The sequence below is a fragment of the Ochotona curzoniae genome, unplaced genomic scaffold (assembly GCF_017591425.1).
Source record: "Ochotona curzoniae isolate NIBS_2020 unplaced genomic scaffold, NIBS_Ocur_1.0 contig_4877, whole genome shotgun sequence".
NCBI classification, from domain to species: Eukaryota; Metazoa; Chordata; class Mammalia; order Lagomorpha; family Ochotonidae; genus Ochotona; species Ochotona curzoniae.
This window is the reverse complement of record NW_024466409.1, coordinates 1,403,203-1,426,656: the sequence shown is the minus strand read 5'-3', so window position 1 is coordinate 1,426,656 and position 23,454 is coordinate 1,403,203. Positions and strand designations below refer to the sequence as shown.

The 23,454-nt window shown below is 38.6% G+C and overlaps 1 protein-coding gene across 1 annotated transcript; it reads left to right on the top strand.

Moving 5' to 3' along the window:
* The first annotated feature begins 17,385 nt into the window (after positions 1 to 17,385).
* Positions 17,386 to 18,354, top strand: LOC121161824 (mas-related G-protein coupled receptor member X2-like). Its single transcript, XM_040988454.1, has 2 exons — positions 17,386 to 17,804; positions 17,976 to 18,354. The coding sequence occupies exons 1-2, from the start codon at positions 17,386 to 17,388 to the stop codon at positions 18,352 to 18,354; spliced, it is 798 nt and encodes a 265-aa protein (XP_040844388.1).
* Positions 18,355 to 23,454: the final 5,100 nt, after the last annotated feature.

Sequence of the window (23,454 nt, the reverse complement as noted above, 5' to 3'; positions counted from 1 at the left end):
TTAAAGAAAATGATGCCCCATATGGCTCTAAGTGGCAGGCAGACTGAGCAGTGAAATCTAGCACTGCCTGTGTGGGACCTGCCACTCTGTCTCTGCTCCTGGTCAAATCAAACGAACCAGAAGAATGAGCTGTTCTTTGGGTTCATCTCTGGAGCTCCCGGTAAATGTCTTTTCCCACCTTGTTGCTGGTGTAGTTTTGAGTGCCAATGGAGTTCAGATCACTCTTTGCTCAATGCTGCTGGGGTATCAGTCACTGCAACACTACACTATTGTTTTCACTGCTTTCCTTTCTCAGTCTCTGGGTACCATTCTGTTGTTCTGTCTTCTACTATTTCCTGTTATGTGCCTTCTCTGCTTCACACTGGCTAATATTTCTCTGTCTGTTTAAATGTGTCGTTACCCTATTTTGCCATCTTGATTCTCTCTGTAGTTATTCATATTCTCACTAGCAATGTACAAGATTTCCAGCTACTATGAATGTTCCTAACAAAGGTGGTATTGTTGTCTTTTCTGTTTTAGCCATACCTATCAGTTTGAAATATTTTGCCATTATATTTAAGTTCTCATGTTACTTCGACAATAAGTTGTACATTTTTGGTGATGTTAGCTACTCAAGTTTTAAGTGGGTTCCTGATGTTTTATTATCACATTTTTCATTTTTACTGTGTGTGGGTTTTATAAATCATGAAGTCCTCAGTTGTGTTACCATAAATATTTACTAGGTTGATTATTTGACTTGTAATTTTTAACAAACCATTTTAGAGTGCTTTTACATTTATAGGAAAGGAGCACAATTAGGAGTTCCAATATACCTCTACTCTCCTTATCCACCTCCGTAAAGAGTTTCTTCTATTGTTTTTGCATCACTGTGATACATTTATTAAAAGCAACATATCATCATCACAAACTAAGTGGCATAGTTGACATTGTGGTTCACTCTTGTAATGAACAATTCAATGGGTTTGACAAATGCAGAGTGATGAGCATCCACCATCAAAGCACCACACAGGGTACTTTCCATGACCTAAACATTTCTTGGACTCCACCTATTTTACCCTTTCTCCAAATGACAGAAAGTACTGATCATTTTGGTGTCTCCAGGTTATGATCTTTCCCATAATTTCATTACTTTGGGATTATTCGGTGTGCTTCTTTTGTTCAGACTTGTTTTAGTTTGTAACTTACATTTAAGATTGTTCTAGTTCTTTTCATGGCTTTGTTGCAAGCCATGTTGCATTTGACCCTGAAACTTAGAAATTTGCTCCCTTCTTAGAAATCCCATTCCCACCTGTTGTCACACCCAAGACCCAGCTCCTTAGATGGGTTTTAACTGAGTACTCCTTAAAAATAAGACAATCTGAAAAAAAAAGAAGAGGTGGAGGAGAGAGTAACTGGTGCCCATACAGAATATTGGTACTTGCAGGTGGAGGATTAGCTTACTATGCCACAGCTCCCCTTCCCCCTCCCTATTATAAATTTTAATCTATTTTTACCTTGTGCTGATTTTGTTAATAATATTCACAAATTATTCTTATTGTGGTTTCTGATTTCTCTTCAGTTTCTGATTTCTCTTCTTGTCTGATAGTATAGAAGCATTTCCACATGAACATGCCAATAAGAAAAGCAATATTAACTTATTATTGTTTTTTTAAAGAGTTGTTTATTTTGTTGAAAAGTCAGATATACAGAAGGGAGGAGAGACAAGGAGAAAGATCATCTGTCCTCTGATTCATGGTCCAACTGGCCGAAATGGCCAGAGCTTACTTATTTTTGTGTGAAAGGCAGATTTACCAAGACAAGGAGAGGCAGAGATGACCAGAATGGAGAGGGATAAACCAGTTTGGAGTCAGGAACAAAGAAATTCCTCTGAGCTTCTCATGTGGGTGCAAGGGACTAAGGATGTGAGTACAGGCAGACTCTTAGAAGCGCAAGAGTCTTTGTTCACTAACTGGTGGACTATCCTGTTCCATCACATGTGGAAAAGAACGGCAGCTCTGTCCAGCCTTGTCCAGGGGTTTTTAAGCAGCAACCAGCCAATCAACTAAGCAGCACTGTTACACAACATGAATGATTCAATCAGCCAAGATCATATCAGCACACCTTGCTAACCAACCAATCAACTGTAGTCGCATGAAACCGAGATACCCAAGCAGTTTAAGCATCATGCACTTTAAACTATCTAATCAATAAGAGCTTCATCCTGTCTAGTGATGAATAACTGAACCGGGCAAACAGGTCCTTCCAGTTCCATGTACAGAAACATATTTGAGCTGTAAAAGATAAGCAAGATCTGATCCCAGAATGGTATTTTTTTCTGCAGTAAGTACTCTCACTTCCTTTTTGGGACTTTGCAAGAAGCTAACTTATGGACATGTCCTGGAATTGTTTCAGATCCAGCCTTACTGTCACCATTTTATTGTCTGGGCTGTCACATTCCTCAGACTTTCTGAGAATCGAAGGTTGTAGTTGTGAACATGTCTCAGAAGTGTTTCAGGAGATCTAGCCTTACTGCTGCAATTTTCTATTGCCTTGGGCTATCACAAGAACTAGAGACACAGAAGGATAAGATCATACTTTCGTCTTACTAAAAGAACATTCTGGACAGAAACAAATGTCTTGTACATGTTAGGCTCAGAGGTGATTGAGGGTAAAAGAGAGGGGCTTTTAGTTCAGGCAAATTTTATTAGTCAAGTCAGAGAATCTGATGCACTGGGCTTTTATACATATATTTTTTCATTTAAAAAATTTTTGAAACAGTTTAGTTGGTGCTGGGCTCTCCCTTCCCCCTCCATAAGGTCCCACCCCTCCCTTCTGTTCTCCCCTCTAGTATCATTTGTGAATTTCCTCAAGTCCATCAGGCTGCTGCTAGGGTGTCTCCTAACCATATAGGAGACTGTCATTTTATTGTGGGTTCATTATTGTATCCCAGGGCCCTAATGTAGGTACAATGAGGATTAGATCTTTGTTGTTTATGGGCAGTACCAATAACAGTGATAAAAGGGACATTGACCATCTCAGGTGATTATAAACAAGGCATCTTAAGTACAGGGGATAGGAGAAGGTGGCAGCTCCTTAGTCCATGTATGTGAGGAGTGACCTGTATGTAGCACAGGGTACGCATCATGGCAGTGGTTGCCCTTTTGCACAGATATTCCTTGGTGGAAATGTTGACTTCAGCAGCCTGGTAGAGTCACTTCTGCTCTGCCCAACCTAGCACTACACTCTCCCATTTTGCTTTCCAAAATGGATCCAAGCTAACTGTCCATTAGTTCATCTAATTCCTTATATTAATGTTATGTATTTTCTACAACTGTTTGTTTGAATCTATTCTTTTTATTTAAAAGTGGTAGACAGCATGCAGTTACTTGTGGCTTTTTTTTTTAATCCACTATGATAGTTTCTGTCACTAATTATTGGTTTTCTGTAGTAAAAGCAGTCTCTTGGCTTTCTGGCTAACACAGGTTTTGAGTTCAGTCAGTAGACACTAACCAGATGATAGGGGTTTTGAGGCTATGCCCATGACATAGTAATTCTAGTACTGGGTTTCAATCCTGAAGCTTAGACTTAATTTTCCTTTCTGCCTTCTAATAAGGGGAGGCGTCTTTCTCCATGCTGTGTTACTTAGGGTCTGGGAAGGGAATAACAAGACCTACTGCTTTACTTCTTGCCTGCTTCCATAACACATAGCCGTTGCCATCCTTGGTGCCTTCACCCACCTCTTAGACTCCTGGCTCCCTGGAACCACCACATGTGGCAGAACTTGGGAGGTATAGAATTGTTAGCACCACCTTGCCCTCTCTACATTCAGCTGAATGTCAGGGGACAGTAAGTGCAGGCCAAGAAGCCCTCGGAGGCCCCTGCAAGGAGAGGTTTGGGGATGGGTCATGTATTGTCTAAAAATAACTTTTGTGAAAATCCTTCTGAGTCTGAATGATTCCTGAAAATCATGCTTTTCAGCTGAATAAAGGCATGATCTTAATCATAATATTTTAATGCACTTATTAAGTTATGTTTGACTCTATTGTATATGGAATTGTCTTCTGCTTTTTGTGTTTATTTTGTTTCCTGTGGCTGTTAATCGAAACACTTCACTAGTTAGGAATTTTCTATTCAGCAGATCATGCAATTAGCAAACAGAACTGTTTTTTCTTATTTATTTGGATGCCTTTTATTTCTTTTTGCTGTGTATTTGCTCTGGCTAGGACTTCCAAGAGTGTGATGGAAAGAAGTACTGAAGGACATCCTCATCTTGCTCCTTTTATTTGCAGGAACTGTTGAAGGACAGTCAACCCCCAAACAGCCAGACCACTAAGTGTCCAAGGACCCTGAATCTCAAATATTTTTGGCAGACTGAGAATTTTGCAGGAAGTTAACTTGCTGCTGAGATTGTAGGTCACCTTATTGACAAAGCATGCTTGGATACCTGTGAGGTGTCTTAACTATCATCTTCCTCTTCCTATTGTGGCCAAACCTGTCTGAGTACAAAGTTCTACTAAATTCCTTTTCTATTTAGATCTGCTTATTGGTATTGGTCCCTGTAATTCATGTTTACTTATCCTGTTGCCTGAGACCTGTTGATTGCTCCCCTAATCCCTTGTGATCTATCATTAGAAGCAGCTTGTACGCTATTGTTTACTTAACTTGTAACCTTTACCATCCTGCTTACTCTGAAAAAATTTGGTATGTTCCCCCAGAATAATTCAATAAAGTGTACATTGGTTCATCTCACCTCTGAATCCCCTGTGTCCCAATTCTTCTAGTGCAGACATTACACCTCAAGTCCCGATCCCCAGTAGAGGAACTCCTGAGAGAAAACCCTAAAGTTTTCGTGGTTGAGTATAATTTTTGCTGTGGACTTGTCATATAAAACTTTTATTAGATGGCAGAACATTTTATTCTCTATTAGCTTATTTGTTGAAAGTTCATAACCATGAAAATATATTGGATTTTGTCAAATTCTTCTTCAGAGTTTATTGGAATTCTGGGTAATTTTAAACTACTAATTCCAACAAGGAGATGGCTTGAACAATCTATTAACACATCAAAGTGTCAAGGTATTGCCAATGGATCTCCCCTTTTTCTGTTAATATGATAATTCAAATCTAATGATTTTCGTATGTTGAAGCAGTCTTGAATATCAGGGATAACTCTCCCTTTATCATTTTTATCACAATAAAAATAATGAAATACTCTCATTGCAGAGAAGTTATTGGAACTGCAGAATATCAGTTGGGTAAAATAAGCCAAAAACATTAATACTGTGTGTTCTCCTTAAATGTAAAAGCTATTTTTTGTTTTGGTTAAAAGAACACACTATTATCAGTTTTCCTGCAAATACATTATATAAAACATTAGCTTTGTTTAATTTTATTAATAGAAAGAGAAGTGATTTTGTGTATTTTTAAGAAGATAATCAATTCCCAAAAGACTATTACACTTCTCTCTCTGCCTCAACTCACCATTTATTTTTCAAGCACACCACAATTCACTCCACAATCACAGGTTTGATGAACTTACTGCAATAAGTAAAAATTGCCAAGACTGAAAATTGATCTACTGTATGAAGTAGCTATTCCACTTTTGGAAATACGTCCATAAGAAGTGATATCTGCATATAAGAAAGCAACCTGCAATCCTATATTTGTAACAACACAATCTAAAATAGCAAAGTAACAGAACCAACCCAGGTGTTTGTTGAAAGAGGAATTGATGAAGAAATTGTGATAACATCTGCACCATGGAATATTACATAGCTCTTTGCAATAAAATGGTCCAATCTGGAGGCCATGAATAATAAGCCAGTCCAAAAAGGACAAACACCATATGTTCTCCCCGACATAGGGCAACATTCATGCAAAATAAAAAACAATAGGTATATAAGTGAACAAGTGTATGTATATATTCTCATATATGAACTATATAATGGAATTTAGCATACCAGGAGGTAAAGATACAATAGGAATATTCTAGTTTCTCTTTGAAACATACAAATATTTTGCCTTTAATCTAAAATATAAGGAAGACTCCATATTGACAATATGATACTAGATTGTCTACCTTTGTCTATACCTACAATGCAATAATGCACTAAAGTAGTCGAATGTTACACTTGTAACTGTTGATAAAGACCTATGCTGCTGTAATGCTCCTGGGCAAATGATAGAAGGAGAAAATTAGAAGGGAGAAAGGGAGAGGGGTAAGGGGAAATCCCTAAACCTACAAACAGCTCCCTTGGAAAATAATAACAACAATTTTTTTTCTTAGAAAATACAGAAAGGCTGCTATTGCATTGAACTGTACACAATAGTTATAAATAATATATTGTAAGATGTCAGTTTCATTCTTATACAGTTTTTTGTATCATGTATTAACTAGCATGTATCATAGAAGATAGGATATTTGTCTTTTTGGACTGGCTTATTTCACTAAGCATAATGTTTACAACTGCCTCTATTTTGCTACAAATGAGTGTTTCATCCTTTTTTTTATGGCCAAATGATATTCCATCTTATATATCTGCCACATTTTTCTAAAATCCAGTCATCAATTCATGTACTTCTGGGCTGATTACTTTTCTTAGCTATGTGAATTATACTGCTACAACCAGGGAGATACAAAGAAGTGTTTCATAAGCAGATTTTCTTTCCTTTTGTTGAATTGCCAGAAGTGGGATGGCTGCGGTATGTCGTATATTTTCCCTCCTTCTACTGGTTCTGTGGATATACAGTTTCCCCAACACCAGTTTTTAAAGAGTGTCCTTTCTCAGTCATAATTTTAGCTCATTTGCCAAAGATTGGTTGGGTAGAGATGTGAGCATTAATATGATTTATGTTCTGTTTTGCTCAACCATATTTTTATTTTTGTTCTACTACAAGGATGTTTTGATCGTGATTATCCAATAGTGTATCTTGAAATTTTTATTGTTAAATCTCTGGCTTTGTTTGTTGTTCAAGTTTGTTTGAGTTATTCAGGATCTTTTGTGTTTTCATATGAATATTAGGATTGATATTTCTAGTTCTGAAGTTAATGTCCTAGATATTCTGATTGCGATCACAATGAATCTAAATTGCTTTGGGTAGCTGAGGTGTTTTTAATGATATTAATTATTCTAATTCATGAACATGAATGATTTTTCCATTTTTTTGTCCTCTATTTTTAAAAATATTCTGTGGAGATATGTTCCATCTTTATTAAATTAGCCTAAGGTTTTTATCATGAAAGAATGCTGCATTTTACCAAATGCTTATTCATTGTCTATTGATTATTATCATAAATTATTGGAATTTTGTGCTCTATATTTGATTCTATGACCCTTTTGAGTATAAAAGTTTAAAATTTGAAATGTATATAAATAAAGTTAAACATCTTTTCATTTGATTATTATTTATAATGGAAGAAGTTAGATGAACTAAAGGGTAGTTAGGCTCAGGCACCTTGGGATGAGAGAAAGAGTAATCCTTTTTAAAAATGTTCAAGATTCAAGCCTAGCACAAAGGCTCAATGGCTCAATGGCTAAATCCTCCCCTTGCATCTGCAGGGATCCCATATGGGTGCTGGTTTGTGTTCTGGCTGCTCTGCTTCCCATCCAGCTCCCTGCTTGTGGCCTGGGAAAGCAGTAGAGGATGATCTATTGCAATCCCCAAATAGATTTTGACCCAAGGGAAATAAACATAATTATCTAGCTAACAAAGGATATATATGAGAAGGTATGAGCAGACGTCTTGAGCAAGAAATTGAAGAAAACTACAATGTGGATGAAGAGAAATGAAAAATTTAGTGATGGTTTAAAAAATATTTTTTAAAAATCAGAGAGATGGGGATAAACAGGCACACACACACAAAAAGATAGGGAAATATTCCGGTTAGGAACTTTCACCAATAAACCAAGACAACAGGTGCAGCAAGTCACACAGGAAGTGCTTATTCCAGCAAGAAAGGTGGCCATGGGGAAGTGAGAGACAACAGGGCAGAGAAGATGGCCACGGGAAGGGAGAGAGCAGAGAGAGAGAGAGGAGGTTTCCTGCCATAATCAAAGGAGGGGTTTCTGAGAGAGGCAAGCAGAAGAGCAAATCAACAAGAGCCAAGAGCCGGCAGCGGCGATAGCCGAGGACCGGGGGCCTTTATTTGCACAGAGGGAGATGGTCACATGGAGACCCAAGAGCAGAGAGCAGGGAGAGTTCACAGCCGGAGAACCAAGAAGGCAGAGAGCTCTGAGTCGGTGAGCAGAGGGCCGAGAGCAAGGACAGCAGAGAGGGGACTCATGCCATAGTGGCGGGGGGGGGGGGGGGGAGGCAGAGCTCGAAGGGACCTCAGCAAGGAAGAGAGGGGGCCACAAGCACACATGATGGGGAAAGAGCAAAAACGGGGATGGGAGGCACAGGGGGGCACACACGCATAGGATCATTCTATGGCCAGGGAGAGTGTAAAATGGTTCTGTGAAGGACTGATGGATAGAATCATGGGTGGGAGCCTGGCGTGATAGCGTAGCAGTTAAGGTCCTCACCTTGAATGCGCCAGGATCCCACATGGGCTCTGGTTCTAATCCTGGCGGCACTGCTTCCCATCCAGCTCCCTGCCTGTGGCCCGGGAATGCAGTCGAGGACGGCACAAGACTTTGGGACCCTGCACCCCAGTGGAAGACCCGGAAGAGGCTCCTGGTTTCAGATTGGCTCAGCTCCAGCTGTTGCAGCCCTATGGGATATGAACAATCGGGCAGAAAATCTTCCTCTCTGTCTCTCCTCTCTGTATATCCACCTTTCCAATAAGAAATAAATAAATCTTTTTTTTTTTTTTTTTTTTTTTTTTTGTTGTTAAAAAGGAATCACGGGTGGTCCATAGGGCTGGTAGATGCAGTAGCAGGCAGGGAGAAGGGAGTGGCGAAACAGGACATTGGTAGATAGGGCCATCAGGTATGGTGCCATGAGGTTACAGTGGGTTCATGGGAACAGGGTTACCAAGTTACAGCAGATTGGTGAAAAACACAGTTGCCGCGGAAATAGCACCAAGTCCAAAATGGAGTGGGTCTTATCAATCTTCAGGGCTGGTACTCGAGTCGCTTCTCACAATTCCATCTCTTGATCCATAACAGGATCAGGATTCATTGTCTCATGTAAAAATAATTTTTAAAACATTACATGAACAAGACATTGAGCAGAGTAAAATTTATTTAAGTTGAGCTAGTTATACACAAGTCAGAAGAAGGGCTCTAAGAGACGAATCCCAAGAAACAGTTAAAGGCAGAGTCTCTCTCTTTTTTTTTAAGATTTATTCGTTTTTATTCAAAAGGTAGATTTACAAAAGAGAGACAATGATCCTCCATCCACTGGTTCACTCCCCAAAATAGTCACAATGGCTAGATCTGAGCCGATCCAAAGCTGGGAACCAGGAGCTTTTTCTGTGTCTCTCACATGAATGCAGGCTCCCAAGGTTTTAGGTCATCCTCTATTGCTTTCCCAGGCCACAAAGAGCTGGATTGAAAATGAGCAGCCTGGATAAGAACTGGTGCCCATATGGGATGCATGTGAGCTGGCCCAAAGGTGGAAATTTTTAAGTACAAATGATGGCAGCAGGTAAGCCAAACAGCTAACAATCAGTTGGAGGGACGTAACAAAACTTCTGCAAAAGCTGGAAAGGTATTTCTGTCTAGCTGGTTCTTGATAAAACAGAAAAGCCATCAGAGGCGTGTAATTGGTAACTTCTTTCAGTCATCATGATCATACTAGAAATCTGAAGGGGTGTGATCACTGCCTCCTTCCTATAATGATACAACTAGAAAATTCAGGAGTAGGATCAGTATTTTGTGTTTCTAAAGACAGCATTTAGGCAAAAGTAAGAATTTTTATGTTAAAAAATTTTTTGATGTATTATTTTTTCATTGGAAAGAAAGATTTACAGAGAGAAAAATCTTCCATCTACTGGTTCACTCCCCAGATAGCAGCAATGGCCAGAGCTGAGCTCATCTAGAGCCAGGAGTTTCTCCTGAGTCTTCTCCATGGGTGCAAAGTCATAAAGCTTTGAGGCATTAATAAAACATAAATCAAAGTTTACTATGCCTTTTCTACTCCCTCTCACACACATGGTAGAAAGGCTTTCATCCATAAAGCTCTATTGAACATTTCCTGAGAGACAAAACAAAGTAAGTTTCTCTGGTATGAGTGATAACACGTCATTTAATAGTCCTTCATAAATGTTTCAAAAACCTTTCAAGTGGCTTTCAGATTTCCTCCTTACTTATTCCCTAATCTTCTAGATTGCTGAGCAATTCAACCAATGTTGCGTTCACATAGTGCCACATACTTCCAGAGCCGTATTGATTCATCATTTCAAAGGCACACCAGTGTTCAAAGCCATTCAGACACGCAGGAGCAGCTCTTCCCAACACAGACATTTTAGACACAAGAATTATGATGGATAAAATTTTCCTCATTTCATCGCACATGAGTGTTATAATTCCTGTAAGTATGCCTTAAAAAAAAAAAGAAACCAATTTAATCTAGATCTTCAACCTCTGTTAGGATTGTCATTTATGCATCCATCCCTGTAATAAATTTTGAGAACTCATTGTGCTACACTCAAAGCTGGGCTGTGGGGGTAGAAACAAACAAACAAACAAACAAAAAAGCTCCTGTTCTGTGACAGAACCATTGAGAGATTTGTAGGTCATATGATCCAACTATCTTCATACTTGGTTTGGCAGGATGCCACATTACCCTCATGTCCCTAAAGCAGAATTATCATATTAGATGCAAAACTTCTGGTCATGATGGGTAACAAGATCAGCTTCTGTTTGTATGAATTCTGGCACTTGAATTTGTAGAGTAGGACAGGATAACACCTGAGTCACTTGGGTAGAACTGTTGGGATCATAGAGTATTCTTATGGCATTAGAGGAACTGAGTTGTCATGGAGAGATTCTAGGGCCTAGAGTGACATGGTCTGAGTTTGAATTCATATTCTAGAACTCATCATCTCTCAACAAATTATTATCCATAAGAATCCGTTTTTCTTTCCTGTAACAAAGGGACAAGAATTTTCACATAACAGAGATCCTTGGAATCAATGACCATAGTACATATCAGGTCTTGCTTGTATTCCTAAAAACATATGTGAAGGACTTCTGCCCATATATCTGGCTTAGGCAAGGTAATATGCACCAATGAATGGAAACAAAACAAATTTACCCAACTCTGTGATACTAAGATCCATACCTTTCCTCTGAATCTTACATATTGAGTAGTTTTTCTTTGAAATTTCATTACACTGGGAGATTCCATGTCTAACTTGAGTGATAGTAGCTGCACAAGCACACTAGAAAGTGCTTGATGATGCACCCTCTGAAGTTTTTTCGAATTTCATGAAACTGCATGTATTCATTTTGTAAAGAATAGGAAGAAATGGCTTTGTATACAATCTGTGATGTCTTATCTCACATATACATTTATATATCCAACCACCACATTTAAGAAATGCAACTATTTCCTCACCTCAATGAATTCCCATAGAGTGCTCTTTTAGAACCAGATCCAAACTTATTCCATCTCTCAAACCCCAGCTTCAGATCAGCTGAGCTCTGGCTGTCACAGCCATTTTGGGAGTGTTCCAGCAGCTGAAAGACCTCCCCATCTATGTCTCCATCTTTCTCTGCACAATCTGCCTTTCAAATAAAAATTAGAGAAATGAGGAGAACAAGGATCAAAGAAAGAGCTCTTCCATCCACTGATTCACTGTTTCAATGGCCACGATGGCTGTGACTTGTCCTTGCTGAAGCCAGGTACCTGGTACTCTGTTTATTGCACATAAGACAAGGAACCCAAGTACTTGGCTTGTATTTTATTGTTTTCCCAGGTCAACAACAGGGAACTGGATCAGCAATAGAACAGCAAAGACTCTCAACCAGTTCTCACATGAGATTCCAGCACTGGAGAACATGGCTTAAACTTCTGTACCATAATATTAGTCTTTACTGGCTTTTATCTTAACCAGGAATAAAAAGTGTCACCTTACCTTAAATTATAATGCATCTGATATCATATTATAAATTTCTTTAATTTTTGTTATATTTTTCTACTATTTATTATTTAGCTAGGTGTACTTAAAGTATGTCTCATATAAATAGATTAGAGGTGGATCTTAAATTTACTCTGGTCATATTTACTATTTTAAACGATTTCTTTATTCACAAGTGGAGAAACAGGAAGGGACCTTTCATCTGCTGGTTCACTCTCTAAAAGAATTTGTTGAGTCTATCAAATGGTAAAGCTCAGAAATATGAAGGGAAAGAATCCATTGATGATTGAGCTAGAAAATGTTGGATGAAAACCAATAGGAAAAAAAAAACAGTATACAGCAACATACAGAAATCTTTCACGATAAAGGTAAAACCACTGACTCAATGAGTGAAAATCAGCCAAGGAAGGAGGGCTTCAAGATCCGAAGAACACCAAAGGCTCTGTAAGCTGTAAAGTCGGCAGAAGTAATGAAGGATAATGCTGGGAATGTTCAGCCAAATACAGTCCTTGTTCACATGCTCCCTATAATGAGACGTCTTAACCTAACCCCTATAAGATTTGATGAGGACACAGGATTTGTAAGGTTTTTGAGCAGTCTGTATCACTTTATCTTACTTTTATCTGCTGGTGCACACAATTATCTACACTACAGAAAACATTCACATTTTATCACATTTTCCATGCATTCATTTTTTTAGAACATCCTAAATATGTGTCACAATTCTGCCACATTTTATCATACAAATAATTCACATAATCACCATATGTTAAATATATGAAACTCTTCCTTCACTCTAAAAGGACCTCATTGAGGTACTCTTTATAATTTTTAGTTTGATTTTCCTCACTCACTATCATTCCCTAAGATTCATCCAAGTTATAGCATGTATCAACTGTTTGTTTTTGATTATTGCAATTGCCTGATAGTACTGCACTATATGAAACTACCAACGATTGTTTCATTAAACAGGGTAGAATACATTTGGGATGGTTCCAGCTCAGCCATTATACAAAAAGCTGATATAAAAACTTGTGTGCATAGTTGAAGATGTACATCAATTTTCATCCTCTGGAATTTAAGCCCGGATGGATTTGTTGGCTGATATGGCTAAATGGACACTATGTTTCAGAAAATGAGAAAGAATTTTCAGCTGTATCACTTTGCTTCTCCAAACAGCAACATAAGTAAGATCAAGTTTCTTCAAATCCATAATGAAAACATAAGCTATGAATTTATTTTTTTTAAAGATTTATTTTTATTATTTTTTTATTGGAAAGGCAGATATACAGAGAGAAGAGACAGAGAGGAAGATCTGCCGTCTGATGATTCACTCCCCAAGTGAGCGCAATGGCCGAAGCCAGGAGCCTCTTCCAGGTCTCCCACGTGGGAGCAGGGTCCCAAAGCTTTGGGCCATCCTCGACTGCTTTCCCGGGCCACAGGCAGGGAGCTGGAAGGGAAGTCGGGCTGCTGGGATAGAACTGGCGCCCATATGGGATCCCAAGTGTGCAAGGCAAGGACCTTAACCACTTGCGCCACCGCGCCAGGCCCTATGAATTTATTTTTTAACTTTACCATTCCAACAGGTGTATTGAGACACTTACTGATTTCTTGTTTGTCTTCTTGCCTGTATCTTCATTTGACCTTTCCTTTGTGTGTTTGTATTTCAATTTCCTTTTCAGATACAGATAGAAACCATACTTGAATAAAGTCCACCATGTTTGCATTATTTAACTTAATTCACTCTTAAAAAACCTCCATCTCCAAATATGATCATATTTTAGGAAAATGAGGATTAGGACTTCTATGTGGCAACATAACAAAGACACAATTTATTCCATACCAATGTTCTTACTAAGCACTCAAAATATCTCTAAATATCATAGCAAGTTTACAGGTTATATGACATTTATTAAAAGTGAAAAGTATTCTAGTGTGACTATAGTCTGAAGTGCACGAGGGAAGTCATGAGAGATAATACTCAATATCTTGAATATTGAAACAGATAAATATGAATTCTATGAATTAGAGTGAAGAAGGAGTATACTCTGTGGTATGCAATATAGTCTTTACATTTCTATTCAATTAATAAAAGAAGAAGTAAAAAAATGAAGTGATGATTTCTGAAGAATTGGGGTTTTGGGGAGATTTTCGAACTGGAGATATGTTTTTCTCATTTGGAATGAACATCTACACACAAATGCATTACTACACTGTAAAGGATCTTGAGAAAAACAAAAATGAAAACAAGAGTCAGCTTGTGGTAAACCTTGAATACGTTATCACTTATGTATTGCTCCCCAAGATGCAAACAGTGCTCACATTTCTTGGAACTGAAACTTGGGCTTGTAATTGGCAATTAAGTTCCAGAAGAGCAATTAGCTCTAAGAAAATGGAACAAAATGAAATGGAACAGGCTGGGAAGGGCCAGGCTTCTACTTGCATGTAAACAGGATAGAGGCTGAAAAATGTCTTGATGAGGGATGAGTCTCAATTGATTCTCGTGTTTTCCTCTCAGTTCCTGCACAGGAAATCAAGTAGCATCCCACTGCTCAAAAAGCCTCACTTGGTCACTGATTTTAATGCCGCTACCCGTAGGAATCTGCTAATTCAGAGGAAAGAGACGGTTTCTCTGACATCCTCTCCATAGTTCTTCATCTGCAGAGAGGAGAACGAAAGTAAGATTAAGACTGCTTACCAAAATGTCTGACTTCCAGGTAGGAATCTTTATATATAGCCTTCTTTGGTTTCTCAAGTGCTGTGGCCTCAAGAAGATTGTTTAGGAGCTTCTCACAATTAAAAAAGAAAATTCTGGGGGCAGAACGAGATGCACACTTTCAGAAGGCACTCCAAGAAAAAATGGGCTGGTAATGGGCTTGTTCTTGAGATGTGATCTCAGGAAAATTCCTTTGTCTGTTTTATCTGCACATATTTTTAGTGTGGCAAGATATTTGATAATGAGTGACCTAGAGAACAAGAGAAGCACTGGGGCATGATGGTAAACAAAAGTGGAAATCTTTAGTCCTTACAGAGCTTCTGTTTTGATGAAGAAAACAAATACCTCACATACTAGAGAGAAGTACGAACTGGCATGTCTTTTATTGGACACATCAGAAGCTCTGGTTTTCCATTCTGTTCCTTTTCAGGCACACACAACTGGAGATATCTGTCTCTCTAAAGGAGCTGATGATGGACACATGGACTCCTGGATGCTGCTCTGAGCCTGCTGAGGAAATGCATCTCCTTTCCAGCAGGTGCCTCCTCTGCTGGTGAGTCTTCTGGATCCCACAGTCACAGCTGCCTTTGTGAGAGAGGCAGTGTCTGGGGAGTGCTTTGTTTCTAGTTAGATTCTAATTGCCTGTCTCTCTTCTGTTCCTGGTTTTTTAGACTTCACCTATCTTATGTCTCTGAAGTTATCTTTCCCTAGATTTTATTTCCATTAACATTTTAACATTAACATTTTAAATTGCCAACCTCAGAAATCTGCTGAGTCACTCTCATGCATGAATTGGGAGTCCAACGAATGATGTGGATACCTGGGCAGCTTTGGTGACTTCACATGCACACTATGAAATCAGGAGCAAATCAACCATTTCATGATACAGTTCCATATTCTGCAAGGTAGAACAAAAGAATACTAACTCGCACCTCACAGACATTGAAAGTATGAAAAGTAAGATCACTGCCTCAGCCTCCTTTTAATTTAGTTAATAAATGATTTATGTGTTTGTCATGAAGAGAATAGATTTTATGTATATTATACGTACAAATCTAGGAGTTGAACATATTTTCTATTATCCTTAACCCTCTCTTATACCTTACTTTCTTTTTTCTTTAATTTTTACAAATACATAATTTAAGGCACTCTCTAGTCAAAGAATTAGTCTACCACTACCCTTCATAACCACTACCTGAAAGATAACAACTATTTAATAAAAGTGTTGAAAAATGACTAAAACAAACATTATATCACAATATGTTCCTTTCACTACTAAATAATTTAATAATCTATATTAATTGCAACACTCAGAAAATATACAATGTTTCTGGAATAATGGTCAATTAGATCCTTCTTATGAAAAACTCAGCATTTTATGCCTTTTTAAGGCTGAGTATTATTTTTCCACTATATTTACAGCGGAGTTTCTTTAACCAGTCATCAGTTGATGGAGATTGGACATCTTTTCTTTGGCTGATTTCATTTCTTGTGGGTAAATCCCACCCAAAAGTGGATGGCTGTGGTAGATTCCGACTTCTGAGGAATCTCCACGTTGCCCTCTATCGTGATCCTACCAGCATACATTCATACCAAAAGTTGATTACAATACCTACTCATACACATTCTTAGTAATGCTTATTGTTCGTTCTTTCCCTTTCCTTTTTTTGATGATAGTCTTTTTAGTGAAGTCTTGTTGTGGTTTTTATTTGCATTTTCCTAGTGGCTAGAGATCCTCAACATTCCTTCATGTATCTTTTAGGCATTCAAATTCCATTTCTTGAAGAAATCCTACTTATGTTCTTTGCCCATTTCTTAACTGGATTGTGTGTTCTGCTGTTGTTGAGTTTCATGAGATCTTTACACATGCTGAATATTGATCCTTTGCCAGTTGCTTGGCTTGCAAAAGTTTTCTTTCATGTGTTGGTTGCCCCTTCATTTTGTGGAGGGTCTCCTTCACAGTGCAAAAATGTCTTAGTCCTAGCAATATTCAGCGAAATTGTGTGACAATTTGCATGGCCAATACACATAGCCCCCTTATTCATTCATTTTTTTTATTTACAGATCCCATGAGTATCTAAGCTATCCTCCAAAATGGAACAGCGCACAGAGCAACAAACAAAGGAGAATAGAAAATCACTCCTTGTCCACACAAAGCTGACCACTCGCTATTTTGTTTCAGCAAGAGGTCTGGCCATTCCCACTGCCTTCCTAGCAAGTTTTCACATTCCATCATGACCTTAGATCATGGTCTGCTCTCTCCCTGGTGAGTATTACTCTCTCAGTTATTGTGGTGTGCATGGTCATACCTGGGCTTCCCAATCTCTGCACTTACAATGAAGTATTGATCCACATAGCAGAAAATTGACTTCAGTACTACAAGGTGGCCAATGACAAGACATGGTTGAGGATCATAAATATGGATTATGATACTATGGAATATTCCTAGAGCAATTGAGGCCCTGTGTCATATAGTAAGCCCTGAGTTTTGAGTGACTGAAAACTGGATTCAAATTCAATTTTCAGATTCCTAGAAATTATTTATGCTCTGTAATATTACTCCCCTCCCCAGTATATAAGGAATACTCAGGTCAAATGAGAATCAAAGCTAGGCAATAATTATTTGTGTTCCCAGGGACACCACTCATGGTGGATATCTGAGCATGAATTCAAGCATCCCAGTCAGCCTCAACAACATCACAACTCCTGCACCAAAACCTCAAAAGGAGATCCTGATCCTGCACTGGCTGATACTTGGCATTGCTCTGGTTGGACTGCCAGGAAATGGGACTGTGCTCTGGTTTCTTGGCTTCCGCATGCACAAAAATGCGTTCTACACCTACATTCTCCACCTGGCTCTGGCCGACTTCCTCTTCCTCTGCTGCCAAGTTATTGATTCACTTTTGATATTAACCAGATTTCGCCATCCTTTCTCCTTTAACAATCCTTACCACAACTTCTTAATTATTGCAAAAGTCTTTCTCTACATTGTGAGCCTGAGCATCCTCAGCACCATTAGTGCTGAGCGCTGCATATCTGTCCTGTGGCCCATCTGGTATCGCTGCCACAGACACAAACGCCTGTCAGTTATATTTTGTGCCCTCATCTGGGCCCTGTCCCTCACCCTAAGCATAGTGAAAATAACCAGTTGTCTCTCTAATGTTGATTATAGTGAAAATATTTGGTGTCAGATATTTACCTCTGTTGCTGCAGTCTGGCTGGTGCTTTTATTTTTGATTCTCTGTGGATCCAGCCTGGCTCTGCTGCTCAGGGTCCGTAGCTCACAGCGGTTGCCCATGACTCGGCTGTATGTGACCATTCTCCTCACAGTGCTAGTCTTTGTGCTCTGTGGTCTGCCCTGTGGTATTACATGGATATACGTATTGGGAAATGAATTTCTTGCAAACAATTACATTCCCCATTATCACGTGATAACAATCTTCTTGTCCTGTGTTAACAGCAGTGCCAACCCCATCATTTATTTCTTTGTGGGCTCCTTTAGGCAGCAGCTACGAGGACAGTCCTTCAAGCAGGTTCTCCAGAGAGCTCTGCAGGACACTCCTGAGGCGGGTAACAGTGAAAGTAGCTTGCCCCAGGCAACCCAGGTGATGCCAGGGAGAAGCCTGTTGTAGTAGGGTGGGATCCTTTCTGTACCCACACATAGTTTACATTTTTTGCTTTAAAAATTGTTTATTTCAATTTGAGAGGCATGCATACAGAGTAAGAAGGAGAAATAGAAATAAAGAGAGAGATTTTTCCATGTGTCTCTTGTGAGAATAGGGCCCGGGAACTTGAGCTGTCCTCTACTGATGTCCTAGGCATATCTAGGGAGCTTGATTGGAAATGGAGCAGCCCAAACCTTTATGCAATGCTGGCATTACATTGCAAGCTGTGGATTAGCCTTACAGGATTAGCCAAAATGCCGGTCCCTATTTGGCTTTCAAAACTAATTGTTCTGGGTCTGATCTCATAGCCTAGGGGCTAAACCTTGCCTTGCATGCTCCAGGATCCCATATGGGCCCCAGCTCATGTCCTAGCGGCCCTGTTTTCCCTCTAGCTCCCTGAGTGTGGCGTGGGCAAGCAGTTGAGGACAACCCAAAGCCTTAAGACAATGGACCCGTGTGGGAGCCTGGAAGAAGCTCCAGGCTCCTGGCTTTAGATTGGCTCATCTCCAGCTGTTGTGGCCTCTTGGTTTGAATCAGCAGACAGAAGATCTACCTTTCTGTCATCCCTCCTCCTGTGTATCTTACTTTCCAATAAAGATAAATAATTTTTTTGTTAAAACAAAGCACAAACTATTTGTTGCACTATTTGTTGGAATCTATTTCTCTTTTGTCATTGTCAGATTTGATAATCAAATTGTTGGGCTAATAATCCTTGTGACACAGATGTTAATTGACATAGTACTTTGTTAACTTGATACAGGTATTTTGTATGTGTGACTGGCTTCCACTGAGGCTTCAGCCATTCCCATTGGAGCTGCCTGAACTCAAGACCCCACTTTCATAAAATCTTCACTCTCAGTGCAATGATTGAAACAGTGCAACAAGATCTGAACTGCTGGCCATTGCATCTCATGGGAACAGAGATATCATGATATTTCATGCAAGTGTCCTTTTTCTCTCTCCTATAATTTGTCTTCATATAATTAAAACTATTCCATTTCTATAGTTTTCTTTCATTTTCATGGACTGTAGGATATTCTTCTAGCTTAGTAACTCAGCAACATAATGAACAGCTTGATGGTGACTGTAACACCAGTTTTAAAATGAAGGCTGTTAGAAGTTCCCATTTGCCAGATTTAAGACACCATCTTAAATGTATTGATTTTGCCGTTTTCAGCCTTTGTGAGGGTGATGTTAAGTTTTATAGTCAAATAAGTAAACACTGTGAATAGATAGCTTTGGATGGTTTCCTTCCATCAGAATTCTCCCAGCTTCTCTGCTCTCTATTCCCCTCAGTTCTTCCCCTATTTCATCCAAGAATGAACTTTCTTTTCCTCATGGCAGATTTCCAAATGGGATCTAGCCGCTCCATTTGAACCACATAGAGAAGCCTTCCAGTTTAACTTCTATTGCTCAGATCTAATAGCATTTATTGTATTAATTTTATAACACATGCTTATATATATATATATAATATGATGGATATGGTTTATTGTTCATGTCTATATTTTTGATAAACAAGCATTTTGTACTTTGTAGTCACTGAATTCTTTATTTAGTTTATGAAGTTTATGAAGATATATGAGTTGAAATTATGCCCTTGCAAAAACTGTGAGAACATAAGAAAGAGTAACGGTGGGAATGAGTAAGGATAGGATGGGTTGCATCATTGTGCTCCTAAAAGCATATACATGAAATGCTTGAAATTTGTTCCATTTATTGAAATAAAAAAGCAAAAATGACATTAATTTAAAATTCTCCATCATTTTGTTTTTTTATGTTTAGACTTTTTTTAAAGTTCTTTGTGTTATTATTTTTCATGATACAACTCCGTACATTTGAGGTTTCTGTCCTCCCTTTCTCTTTTTTCTTCCCAGTTTTTCCCCTCTACCATTTCCCCCAAAGTATTACAGCAGCGTAGCTCTTATTTTCTGTTACAGGTTTCATAGTCTGTTATTTGACTGCATCATGGCATCATAGGCACAGACAAAGGTCGAAAATCTAGTGTCATATTGTCCAGGAATATTTAACATTTTAATTGGAAGTCATTTTATTTGGGAGTAGAGACACATAACTACAACATGTTTACAGTTCCTAGTACACTAATCTCCATTACACACTTGTTCTATGAGAATATATGGGTATGTTTGTTGGCCTATACATTTCCTTGCTTTGTATTTTGCATAACAGGTGTGAAATAAAATGACTGATTCTTTAAGATTTTTATATTAAAAGAAATTGCTTGAACATTTTCCAGATTTTTTTAATATTTCATATTATCACTAGCAAGGTGTTAGAATTATGGCTGTGATGAATGTGCCTGACAAAGGTAGTATTGCTGTCTTTTCTGTTTTAGACATGGCTGTCAGTGTGAAACAGTATGTCATTATGGTTTTGATTGTCATATTTGTATTTACAGGAAATTATGCACTTTCTATGTTTGTTAGTTACTTAAAAATTTTTAGATGATATGCTTATGTGTAACAACATTTCTCATTTTTATTTTGTATGAGGTTTATAAATCATGAAGTGACGTTCTTAGTTAAATGTATCATACATACTAATGCAGTTGATTATTTTCCTATGTAACTTTTAATAAAGAACTTTATAGTACTTTTATAGTTCTAGAAAATTAGTCCAAGTACTGCATGAAGTCTCAGTATATCTCCTGTCACCCCTACATCTATTGACAGCATCTCCTATTATTTTGCATCACTGTGATACATTTATTAAAGGCAACATATCATCATCACAAACTAATTGGCATGGTTGACATTGTGGTTCACTCTTGTGCTGAACAATCTAATGTGTGTGACAAATGTAGACTGATGTGCATCCACCAACAATGTACCACGCGGAGTATTTTCCAGGACATTTCTCAGACTCCACCAATTCCACCCTTTCCCCAAACAAGAGAAAAACTTGGATCATTTTGCTGTCTCTAGGGTTTTGAGCTTTACCATATTTCATTACTTTGGAATCATTCAGTAAGCTTCTTTTGTGTAGGAAGGCTTATTTTAGTTTGCGGTTTACATTTAAGATTCTTCTAGGTCTTTCCAAAGCTTTGCTATAAACCCAAGTGCACTAAACTCTGAAACTTAGAAACCTGCTCCCACCATAGAAATCCCATTCCTACTTGCTATTGTACTCAAGACCCAGCTGGCTGCACATATGAACAATAACTGAGAGCTCTTAGAACTGTCCATTATTGTGATTTATTGCTCATTGTAAGTCTCCTGTATCCTGAACTGGCCTTGTAAACAACCTGCATACCGTAGGTTTATTGTGAGTGTCCCTTGCAAGCATGACACTGCCAGTTTTAGGTATAACTGTAGGGTAAGACCAAAGATTAGCACTTGACACTTTGCATGCTTGCCCAGTCTAGTCAATGTGTAAATAAAAGTGGCATTTCTCTTAAGTCATGCGTGTCACATGATTTTTTGACCTCCTATCCATAACAACTTGACAGCTCATCACTTTTACTGATAAATGCAGTTTAATTTTTTATGTCTCCTATTTTATCTACATATATACTGAAAAATATTTTGGCTTCCTTAAAAGTTTGACAGTATGGCTAACTTGAATAAAATAGTCATGTGTAGGTTTTGAGGTTGAAAACATTAGCTACCTGTCTTATTTCATACCACCTAAACCAATTTACTTTCCTACAAGGGATGTATACAAGATCTCTGTTCTCAAAGTACTTGCCAGGGATAAGGAATAGAATCCTCATTGTTATTTTGAAATTATTTTTTCTATAGCTGATGATGTTCTTAGATTTTCATGTGCTTACATTATATTTTCATAAATACCCACTTTGTCACCAAGAGCAGCATCTCTCATTCCCACATCTCTTTTGAAACCACCTTGTCTCACTTACTACCCTCACGTAGGTTTGCAGAGTTTTCTCACCTTCTTCACAACAATCCACCAACCAGGTTTCCCTAGAGTGGTTTCCTCTGCCCTTCATTGCATTCACAGAAATGCAACTGTCTGCTCCTCTCTTTAACCATCATTACTACTTGTGTGCTGGTCCTCATGCCTCAGCAACAAAAAACACTTTGCAAGTTATGACCTCTCATTATAACTTAAATGCTTCTTTCTTATTGGACCATCCCAGTGCATGTGAATGTACTGTTCAATCCCCAATTTAAAATCTTACCCAAGGGCTTGGTGCGGACGCCTGGCAGCTAAACTCCCCACCTAGCAAGTGCCGGGATCAAAAATGACTACTGATTCTAACCTTACAGCCCAACTTCTCATCCAGCTCCCAGGGAATGTACTTGAGGATGGCCTAAAGCCTTGAGATCCTCTCCCCCATGTGGGGGACCTGGAAAGAGGCTCCAGGCTCCTAGCTTTGGATAAGAACAGCTCAGACAGTTGCAGCCACTTCAGGAGTGAATGCACGGACAGAAGATCTTCCTCTCTGTCTCCCATCCTCTCTGTATATCTGACTTTCCAATAAAAATAAAAATAAAAATAAAGCTTTAATAAAAAGCTGAAAAATTCACCCAAGAAGCTTGTGTTGTGGTGAATCAGGTTAGGACACTGCTTGCAAGCACAATATCGCCTATCCAAGTGCTAGCTCAAGCCCTGGTTGGTCAGCTTCCTGTCCTGCTCCCTCTTGACTCACCTGAGAACATTACAGATGATGACTCAATTAGGTTGGCCTGTCATACACACGGAAGACTCAGATGCAGTTCCTATTAGATCCTGACTTTAGCCTGTCTTGATCCTAACTGCTGTGGTCAATTAGGGAATGCACCAGGAGATGGAAGATTTCCTACTCAAATCCCTGCCGTGTGTGTGTTTGTGAGTTTGTGTGTATGTGAGTGTTGAACCCTTCTCTCTTTCAAAATCATAGATAATTTTTAAACCCATTCATTTCTGTTTGTCCACATTCTACTTAGTTTCCTTTCAGTGAGAGAAATTATCTTGAATAATTTTCTCTAGTCATCAACATATTTTCCTCAATTTTACCACAACCTCTTTTCATCAATCCTCTCCTCCTTCTACTCATAGCTACTCAGATAAGTCCTCCTTTTTCAGCTATATCATTAAATTATT

Excerpts from the sequence above, each read along its gene's own strand:
- LOC121161824 (XM_040988454.1), top strand. The coding sequence starts at position 17,386 with ATGAATTCAAGCATCCCAGTCAGCCTCAACAACATCACAACTCCTGCA. Across the intron at positions 17,805-17,975 it reads TGCCACAGACACAAACGCCT|CCTGGCTCTGCTGCTCAGGG; the intron begins GTCAGTTATATT and ends CTGTGGATCCAG.